The 10894-nt window shown below is 31.8% G+C and overlaps 1 protein-coding gene across 4 annotated transcripts in view; it reads right to left on the bottom strand.

Annotated features, from left to right (window-relative positions):
* Positions 1 to 2958: 2958 nt before the first annotated feature.
* The window catches only part of LOC113517463 (integrin alpha-9-like), a 33479-nt gene continuing 25543 nt past the window's right edge, over positions 2959 to 10894 (bottom strand). For 3 of the 4 annotated variants that reach the window (XM_031912305.2, XM_031912307.2, XM_026902130.3), the window contains 6 exons: positions 9357 to 9519; positions 8702 to 8786; positions 6433 to 6556; positions 5173 to 5235; positions 4670 to 4720; positions 2959 to 3257 (listed from right to left, as the gene is read on the bottom strand). In XM_031912305.2, coding sequence (XP_031768165.2) covers positions 3141 to 3257; positions 4670 to 4720; positions 5173 to 5235; positions 6433 to 6556; positions 8702 to 8786; positions 9357 to 9519 — 603 coding nt within the window. In that variant the 3' untranslated portion in view covers positions 2959 to 3140. The remainder of the gene's footprint in view (positions 3258 to 4669; positions 4721 to 5172; positions 5236 to 6432; positions 6557 to 8701; positions 8787 to 9356; positions 9520 to 10894) is intronic. The other variant, XM_026902129.3, reaches the window with a different exon arrangement.

Here is a 10894-nt window from a genome sequence, read left to right as displayed (position 1 = left end):
TTAGTAATATGATCAAACAGTCTCTTTGCTAACAATATACCCTATCAGGTTACCTTCTACGCGGTTCCCCCTGGAAACCATCATGTTTTTTTTTTAATGGATGATAATGGAATTGTAACCTCGCCTGCGTTATTGGTATACACTGACATATATTACAGACTGACATATCGAACAGGTCGACCTGATCTATCAGGTATATATTCTAGTATAATGCTAGCAATGGGACAATTTGACACCATTACTAACAATCCCTCTCCTCTCTACGTACGTATTCAGTAAGTAAGCAAAAGTCGATTGCTTGAGTACCTCTGTCCTATTCATGTTTCAACCGTAAAGCAGTTGTATTTGCATGACTGTGTTTCGGTTTGAAAGGTGGGATATGGCGTGAATTTACAGGGTACAGAGGAATGACACCTGAGTCCTCAGGAATGGCAACGCATGGGGGGTATCATGGACGAAACAGTATACTCTGTTATGTCCATGGTACTGCTCATGTCTATGGGCGACGGTTTCCGCTTTCCATCAGGTGTGCCGTCAGCTTGTTTGCCATTCTAAGTTGAATAAAAAAAAACGTATACCAGTTTTGTACTGTAAAGACAATAATAAAACTATTTTAAAATCGAATATTGTAATTTTCCAGAATAAGAAAATTTTGGTGAACTTTATTTTGGCCAAAATCGCAAAATTACATTTTATTTCTATAGTAAATGTTCTAAATAATTACGCAATACGCTTCCTTAAATTTCGGTCGTATTTTGTTCCTTTTATATTCAGTTCATATCTTGGAAGTGTCTACATTGTGTCTTGCCGTACCGGGTGATTGTGTAAGCAAATATAACTTGGAATTGTTTAGAATTTTAAATTAAATTCAACGACAACTCCCAGACACGGCCCAACTTAATCATTTTATGTCAGCTCAGTCTGGCAATAGCGTTTGTATTCCAATGTTTTGTGTCTTAATATAGTTACAATTTATTATTTAATAGGCGTATTCCGCGTCTCTGCCTGCGTGAATCAGTACATAAAGTATCCTGAGTGCTATCTTAGGATATAACCGAATCGTGAATCAAATTTTATTCAAATCCATCTAGTAGTTTTCACGTAATGCATAATACATTCATCCATTCACCTATCCATATTTACAAATATTCTCTTTTATTATATAGGACTTATACAATTTTAACAATCACTTATTTACTATAAAAAGTGTATCCCACAAAAAAAAAACCGACTTATAATAAAATCGGTTATTTCAATCTAAAAACTATAAAAGATTACTGAACCCATTTATGATAAATTTTTTATGGTAATAATCCATAAATAATCCATATCTTTTCAGTAAAAAAAAAAGAATTTTCCAAATTGGTTTAAAACTGACGAAATTGAGAGGTAACAAATATGGTATAAAAATAAATACTACCGAATTAAGTACTTCTTTCGTTCGAAATCGGTTGAAAATAGGTATTTATTTAAAAATATATGTATACAAGTTTATTAACTATTAGATTTTCAGGTTGCAATGTTTATGACTTATAAAAGACAGGAATTAACACGAGTATTCAAGTAAACTATAACAAAAGCATTGTAGGCACACCAAAAGATATATAGTTACAATAAAATAGCAGAATTAACTGCAGTTGTGGTAGTTCGTACATAAACTGGACTAAGTAAAACATAGCTAAAAGGTTGAAGAAACATATCACTGTAGTTAAAAATTACAAAATTTGTAAATGAACACTTATAAAACATTTATTAATGACGAGTATCAACTTAAGATCGAATTTCATCGTCCACGAATCCTTTCCATGGAAGCTTCTATTCAAGAATAGTATGGGAGGCGATTGAAATTAAGAGACATAAAAATTTAGCCTAAATGGTCGCATACAACATGGTTTCAGAGATGTTTTCTCCCACGAACACTCAGGTTATGGAATGAGCTTCCTAGCTTCCCAAGAGACTACAGCTTGGGTTCTTCAAAAGGGGGTAAAGAGGTTTCTTCAGGGTCGGAAACGCGCGAGGTAATATCTCTGGTATTGCAGGCGTTCATAGGCTATGGTAACCGCTTACTATCAGGTGGGCCGTATGCTTGTTTGCGAACTCAGTAGTATAAAAAAAAAGAAAAAAAGAAACATAAAATGTTCAATAGATAAGAGAGTTTTAAATTCTCCGCGTGTTAACATAATAACTTAAAGATTTTTCTTGCGTTAACCCAGTAAGTCAGGCGCGCCTCACTGCCCCATTGCGACGCACTGGGTAACGTATATCACTGTAGGTTATTTTTTGACATGCCCCAAAAATAACCGACAAAAAAAGCCCTTTCAGTTTTCGTTACTTTTATTCATATATTTTAGTGCATTTATTAACTTTTAAACGAGTACCTACAAGTCCAAAAAATTACACTAAATTCTCCAAGTCCATTTCACTTTTCTCAACTGCTCTGTATGCCAACTTATTTTGAAAAATTTATTGTGTGTGACGTGAGTTGGCGCAATTGTGCGGCGTAGCGCAGCATTACATATGTCTAGCGACGTGGAACCCAAGAATACAAAAGACATAACCTCACTATGCACTAAATAAGGACACTAACTATTGTGCGCAGAAACCCTCAATATAGGGACACAATTTATGTGATGTCAGACGATGAAATAAAACACTTTTGTTTTGCAAACGGAGACATGACAGCGCTAAATCAATCTACTCATGAGCATGGCTGCTGTAATTGGTGTAAATTGTTAGATTATAATAATAAAAAAAAACATACATATAGTAAACAGTAAAAGAGATAAAAGAATGAAAATAAAAAAGCAACAAAACAAAAATCAAAATATATAAACTAACAATTTTCTTTCTTTCCTTTCCTTCATGCGTGTGCCATAGTAACATAGTAATATCGTTTTTTATAAACTATTTTTATAGATATTATATGACTTCCATTCTTGATTCAATAATACAACTATATATTTTTTTTCCTGTTTAATTGAAACTTGTAAATAATTAAACTCAAGATTATACAGCTTATTAACAAATTTGGAAGGAAAATTATTCTTAGGTCTTTTAACATTACTCATATTGTTATTATATAAATAGTAATAAAACTTTATTATTATTAAATAAAACAAATAAGTAAAAACTATCATAAACTAGGAATGTACTTCGGCTTCAGCTTTTTCTTCATTCTCTTGTAATGGAACGTCATCAGCTGTGTCCAAATGTTTGCTCGAGGACACAAAAGCATCATCTTCCACTTCCATGGTTAGCTGTTAAAAAGAATTTTCGATTTATTATGAACATTTTTTTTTATATAACACAAAATATAAATAAGATGGCAATCCAACTGATGGGAAAAAATAACCGTCACCTACATACATGAACAGTACAATGGACTTCGTATTGAATTGATGCTCATATTACCACTCATGCGTTGCCGTTCTTGAAAACTAAGGTACACGTCTTGTAATTTATCTGCCATATTCTACCTTTTTGCCATGTAGTTGCGATATAGAATGGACCACTCCTCCTTTTCATGTAGGTATTGTAAGAAGCGACTAAGAGAACTTAATAGTCGAGGGATTAGTAGCAGCATCACCAAAGGCTGGTATAATGATGATTATTCTACCTTTAAAAACTAAATATAGCTCTGTAAACATAGCAGTTATTTAGCGGTAGCAGTATAGGTGGGACAGAGTTATCAAAGAAAACAACTTCTGTTCAAATTCTCTTTTGGTATTTAATTAGAGAAAAAAAATTAGTAACTAAGCTACTAATATTTTTTTTTTATTATAATTAAATACATTTAGACTTTTGCAGTATATTAATGTATCTAACTTATCATAAACTAGTGGGAGAAGGTATTGTTAGTAATTGGGCTTAATGGGGTTACTCATTGCTAGCAATAAACCCTATTAGGTCGACCTCCACGCGATTCTCTCTGGAAACCATCGTGATTGATTTATTGTTGAATCTATCACAATGGGCTAACTGACCTGCTTCATCTTCACCTATCAACACTCCCTCGTGCCCCGCCACTGTATAAGCGTTAGCGCAGGGGGAGTTACCATTCCATTATCATCCTTTAAAAGAACTAATCATAACCTCGCATGACTGTTATAAAAAATCATGCAGTTCAAAATTCTCAATATCAAAAGGAATTATTACTATTGTAAAAAGTAAAAGTATTTTTTCAAGTCCATACAAACAAACTATTATACCTACTTGTACGACAATTAGTCCATTACCTTAAGGTTGTCTTGAAAAGATTGCTCTCAGCAATAAGACCGCCTTACTGTACTTATACAATTGTATCGTTATGTTTGTAAATTATCTTGTTTATTTCCTATATTGTATAATGCAAATAAAGTATACTCATTCATTCATTCATTCACACTTATTGCCTGGTCTTCACCTCAAACTAGGAAAACCCTGTGTTATGAGAGTCACAACGCAGTACACCTAAACCTAAGCCAATACAGAAAAGTTAATTTCCCAAATAGATCCGACCGCGAATGGAACCCAGAACCTCATTTGCGTAAAACAACCCGCCTATCACTTCACCATAGAGGTCGTCAATCATTTTAATGTATTGATATCATATTAATTCTCTCATGATTGATCAATCACTATTTTTAAGTACTTCCTAAAAATAAAGTTCAATTAAAAAAAAGACCCTCACATCGATAGGTTCCTCTGGTTCGTTATCATGACGGCTGGATGTGGATTGTCTCTGAAAAGATAAAAACTATTTACAGATATTGGTCGAATTATAACTAATTTTCAGCACTTTTTTTTTAATATATGACTAAATCATAGATTATATAGATAGAGTGACTCCATACAAATGCTTCGAAAAAAGCGGGTCAGCTTTTTCATATAATTTTAGGTGATAAATAGTTATGAATAATTCCTTTATAACTTCTACATTTATTTTATTTTATAATTTTTGCATGTTTTTAAGGCGCAGAAACTCATTTTATTTATTAAATAAATAAACATAGATACGTGTAATGTGTTAGGTAGAACACTGATAAAAAAACGAGTTTGATAATTAGCTGACAAAAAGTTAACTCGTTTTTGAGGCTCGATCCTCTATCTTATATAATCTAAGCATATAATAGACTATAAATAAAAAGACACTTCTTTATAATATTAATTTTGTAGAATTCTATTAGTACTTACAAAACTCTTTCTTCTTATATGCTCTTTTAACTCTTCCTTTTGTTTGCGTCTGAAGAAACCAATCTGAAATTAATTTAATTATTCAATTATTATTATTATAATAAAAAATTACATACATATATACATATTTAATGTTTCATTTAAATCTTTTATTGAAATATTTTGTATATTTAAATGTTAATCAAAATTAAGTAATGAAACTGCTTAAAGAGGTCATTCAATTAAAAAATAAATAAACTTGGTTCGTAATTCGCTAAGATATATAATATATATATATATATATATATATATATATATATATATATATATATATATATATATGGTATATATAGCAGAAAGCTGAATTAAGAAAATACCTCTTTAAAAAATAACAATCATGGAAATTCTGGATTTACCCATAGCTATTATTTTAAAACTACTTGCTCCACGACAAACATGAAACTAAAACACGAAACAAGCCCTTTATAAATAGCAAAGTGTATTTTGTCAACTTCGCCGAATAATAGAATTAAGAATGTATACACTCCAAAATCGTTGAAATGTTTTTTTTTCTTTTCAACTAACTTCAAAATAAAAAGAAGCTACAGAATAGAGAACAATCTTCTTTTTGAATTCGGTTGTTTTTGAAAAAGTTTTCTATGTTTGACAGCTATGAGGTAACTCCATCAGTTATAAACTAATTTGGAAATGTTTTTTCTTGTGTGAAAGGATAATAACTTTCAGATGATTCCATAAAAAATTTATTAAAATCGGTTTAGTACTTTAGCTTTTAAATTAAAATAAATAATTTTGCCATAATTAAAGCTATTTCCTTTTTGTAGAACACTATCTCAATTGTTTATTTTTATAGTTTACAACAATGTATATAAGTGTATGCAATGAAAGCGTATAAACAAAATGGCTAGTTTTAAATAGTTACTATTTTTTATAAAACAATAAAGACTTAAAATTTCGTTTCTAAAACTTAGACCTTTTATATGTAGTATAAAAATATAATTTACTTAAAACTTACAAAGTATAAAGATTTTGAGAAAGAAAGAAGTTTCAACATTCACATAAACAAATTAACAGAAAAAAAAATTACTATCTTTCATTAACAAAATAATTGAACACACGCGTTCTCCGAATACTACCCACAATAAACGATTTTAAACCAGAATCAGTCCGCAGATCTTACGTATTCCAAACTTAGCTATTTCGAGGCACGTTGTTAGTAATCAATTATATAATATGATATATGTTATTGTAAATTTGACTTACCTTATATAATATAAATGCTATAACTATTAAAATTATCACGGCCAATATAATAGCACATAATATGATAACAGTTAGATCCTGTGCTAGACTCAATTCTTTTTGGAATATAACCGTCGTCGCTGACCTATAAAAAAAAAGAATTAAAAAATATATTTATTTATACATAACACAGATACAACATAAACTACAAATCGTCAATGAGTAACTATTACCTAAATACACTTGCTTGGTCGACCTCCACATGGTCCCCCCTGGAAACCATTGTACTGAATACCTGATGCATTCATCACGATGAGCTAACTGTCCTGTCTATTTATTCTCACCTATCATCCCTCAGTGGTGCCCCACCAGCGTACAGCGTTAGCGCAAGCGGATAGATAAACATTTACAAAAATAAGGAAAAAAAAAATACAAAAAAAAAAGGAAAATAACAGAAAAATACATAAAAGGTGACATAGATTATTTTTTGAAAGTGCAAGTTACTTATTGTCATAAATTCCATCCCATTATGTACCACATTTACAGCAAATAAATATCATTTCATCATCATTTAATTTTTTTTTCATGTGTAATGAATAATATTGAATATGTGTGCAACACATTCAATATTATTTTCATAAAGTTTTTTTTTATACAACTTAGAATGGCAAACAAGCTGGAGGCCCACTTGATGGAAAGTGATAACCGTCGCCTATAGACATGAGCAGTACCATGGACATAACAGAGTATATTGTTTCGCCCATGATACCCCCCATGCGTTGCCATTCCTGAGGACTCAGGTGTTATTCTTCTGTGCTCAGTAAATTCAAGCCATATTCCACCCTTCAAACCGAAACACAGCCATGCAAACACAACTGTTTCACGGTTGAAACACGAATGGGACAAAGGTACCCAATTGACTTTTGTACAAAGTCTCCTTCTGGTAAAGTGACGAAATCACCTTTTTTAGTAATCAAAATTGACTTCAAAATAAAAGGAAGTTATCCAAACGGTTGTATTTTTTTTATGCTTGTTACCCCAATACTCCATATTTTTTAAACTCATTTAGATATACCTTTTTTTTTTATTTAAAAAGATATTTCTATTACTTTATCTTATAGAAATATTATCAAAATGTATTCAATTCTTTAGTTTTAAATTAAAATAACCAGTTTTATCTAGTTTGAAGACTGTGCTTTTTTTTATGGAACATCTTAAATAATTTTCAAACGTAGGCTAGTATACAATTCATATGAGTGACAATGCAAAATCACATTCTTTCACACCCCATTTTACTCCTATCTCCTACCTATGGTGGTTAAATGGGGTACTAGGTTGACTTTTCCGATATCCATTCTTCTATATAGGCTGTCAAATTTTTCTCTATGTCTTCTAAAGTATGGTGGTTGCACGGTTTCCCTTTGATAAAAATAATTTCCCAATAGCTAATATAATATATAATATGCATATTTTCCTACTTATTAATTTTACAAATCTAGCTATTAAAAACAAACGGACAAGTGTGAGTCGGGCTTACGCATTAAGGGTTCAGTACAAACTATAATTATTATTGAAAAAAAATTCAATTCAGCAAAAAAACGATTTTTGTGTTTTTTTCTTTGTGTTGTACAAAATTGCTTCTTGCCATTTTTTAAATTAACGGCAAGTAGATGTAGCTGTAGATATTTGTTATACCACGAATTTACGATTTTTGTGTTTTTTTCTTTGTGTTGTACAAAATTGCTTCTTGCCAAATTTCGTGATTCTAAATTAACGGCAAGTACTCTATAAGTTCTGATTCCTTTGCAAATGTCAAAATATACGCTACTAACTACCGTTGTTTTTGATTGCATTTACTTAAAAGTTTGATCTTTTCACAGCTCCTTGGGATTGCAAACTTAAGTTTTTGTATTAGTTTCAGCTTGGCACCTCCACACATTTCTGTGAAAAAGGGTTCTGACGAACGGATAGACAGATGTACTACAAAGTGATTCTATAAGGGTTACGTTTTTCTTAAATCCTAAAAATTATATTCCTTTATCATATTAATAGAAGCTTTAATTTCTCTAAAATATAACTCTGGATTCTAAAATTGTATATAAAGAAACCGAGATACTGACGTAGATTGTAACAAAATGTTATTGCGTCACGTTATGTGTGAATACTCAGTTACCCAAGAAAATATCTCATTGTGTTTGGGCTGTCCTATCTTAATTAAAATATCTTCCATTTTAATAAACCTATTTTACAAAATGTAACTCATTTTAATTGGCGGTAATTATTTACGTACCCTTGATCCATTATGGTCGCTGTTGGATATAAATATAATGACATATTTGATGATATCCTTAACGTATTGTCGACAAGACCCTCGACTGAAAGTAAATAACATTAGATTATAATATACTAATAGTAATAATAGTACCGTGATAATAATACCAACTGTCAAATAATTCATCATATCATATCAGCCTTTAACTGTCCACTGCTGAGCATAAGCCTCCTTCTTGGGAAGTTTTGCTAGTGGCCACGCTTGGTAGGCGAATTGGCAACCGCAGTTAAGCTTTGGAGATGTTTTAAAAGGGATGCTGCTGCCCATCCCTCGCCCTTCCTTAGTCGTATTTTGTAACACACACGGGAAAGGAAGAGGTGGACTATTCTATGCCGGAATGACATGGCGAATTACTTCAATAGAGTACAATTATTGTACTTACGACCTCTATTCTTTTCTATTCTGTCAATGATGACCTTTACTTATTATCTATTTGTACTTGAAATATAATTAACACATAAATATTTATTTTTACCGCTCATGATTAGCCACAACACCAAGGGCATTGCAGATGTGCTACCAGCCTTTAAAAATGAAATTCTTTTCTTGTTTATGATGTCGTATCGGTTCATTTCAAATAAATGTCAGTATTATTAAATGATGATTTACTTACCTATCTTATTGTTGAAGATTGGAATTGTCGCCATCAACGAGACATTTGATCGTGGCATCAAATTGAGCAGGCACTTCACTATACCATCTTCTAAACCAGTTCGGATGCAACTATTGGAGTCTGTTGACGATGCCTGTCCGACATATTTGTTTATCACAACAGCCTATTTTTAATGGGGCAAATATGAAATGGTGAACATGATGAATTCATTGAGAATTAACTACGATGTTTTCCAGGTAGTACCGCGTACATGGCCGTAGCATGAGCGCATAGGGAGGGGGGGGGGTGCATTGAAGGACTATGACCCAATGCCCTGCATTAAAATAAAAGGACTATGTAATTTATGTGCCCTACCTTAAACATGGGTCATGCTACGGCCCTGGCTGCGTACCTCATCAACCTGTCAATCAACCTGAGAGGACCTGCCTGATTCCTAGCAGTAAGGACAAATTCCTCATTACTAACAATCCCTTTTTCCTAATAACAGCCCACTAATGTCCTAGCCTACTATCATTACTATATTGGCTAAGTGGGTTAGTGCTGCGTTTAATTCCGAGTTTCTCTCCTCTTACATTCATGTATTGTTTTCTGTTTATTTAAACATAATATTGAAGACTGCATATTATACACATATCAGAACTAAAGGTGTATGCAAGTTTTCAGCTAAATCGAATGTCAAAAAGTGGTTCTAATTTAGCTCGCAAGTTTTGTCTTGAACAAACAAACTGATTGAAGTTTATAAAAAAGAGTTGCAACATAACTCTTCTTATTCAGAAGGCAATGGATTTTAGACTTCTCCTTAGACAGTATCAATTTAATCATGATAGATCAGTCTAGGTTTCCAAGATAACTTTTACGTTGTACCATTTGTTCCGTAACACAATATTAATTACTGTGTATACTCCTAAGAGTTTGGATCAATAACATCTAGATAAAGTATCTCGCTAAAAATACTTCAATAAAAATAGTATTTCTTTTTATAACGCCCCAAAATTCTGTTAATATAATTTTTTATGCAATATAGTAGGACAAACAAGCTGATGGCCTACGTGATGGAAAATTCGCTTAGTATCTTTTATAGATATGAACAGTAACACGAACAGCATAAAATACACAATAATTTTCTTATTATCCCTCATGAATAATATGTATGTATAAAATTACACTATATGGATGTATATCCATATAGTGTAATTTTACTATCATATTACTATCAAACCTTCAAAATGAAGCACAACCATGTAATCTTACTTCTACTTAGCCAGCAGAAACACTAGTGGAGCAATAAATAAACAAATAAAAAAATAAAAGAATAAAAAAAATAACAAAGCAAACGACTTATTTATGCGTAGTCTCTCTTTGTAAAATTCTCGTCTTAAGTGATTAACAATCGGTCACTTAATTGTTTTGTGTATATTTTTTACTTTTATTATATAAGTCGTCAACTGTCTAGTGCTGAACATAGGCCTCCCTCATAAGGGGAGTTTTACCAGTATTTGCCACGCTGGGCAGGCGGATTAGTAACCGCAGTTAGACTT

Source organism: Galleria mellonella, unplaced genomic scaffold, assembly GCF_026898425.1.
Source record: "Galleria mellonella isolate WM207_F2 unplaced genomic scaffold, CSIRO_AGI_GalMel_v1 utg78, whole genome shotgun sequence".
Taxonomy (NCBI): domain Eukaryota; kingdom Metazoa; phylum Arthropoda; class Insecta; order Lepidoptera; family Pyralidae; genus Galleria; species Galleria mellonella.
Note: the sequence above shows the minus strand (reverse complement) of the source record. Positions and strands in the feature narration are given on the sequence as shown.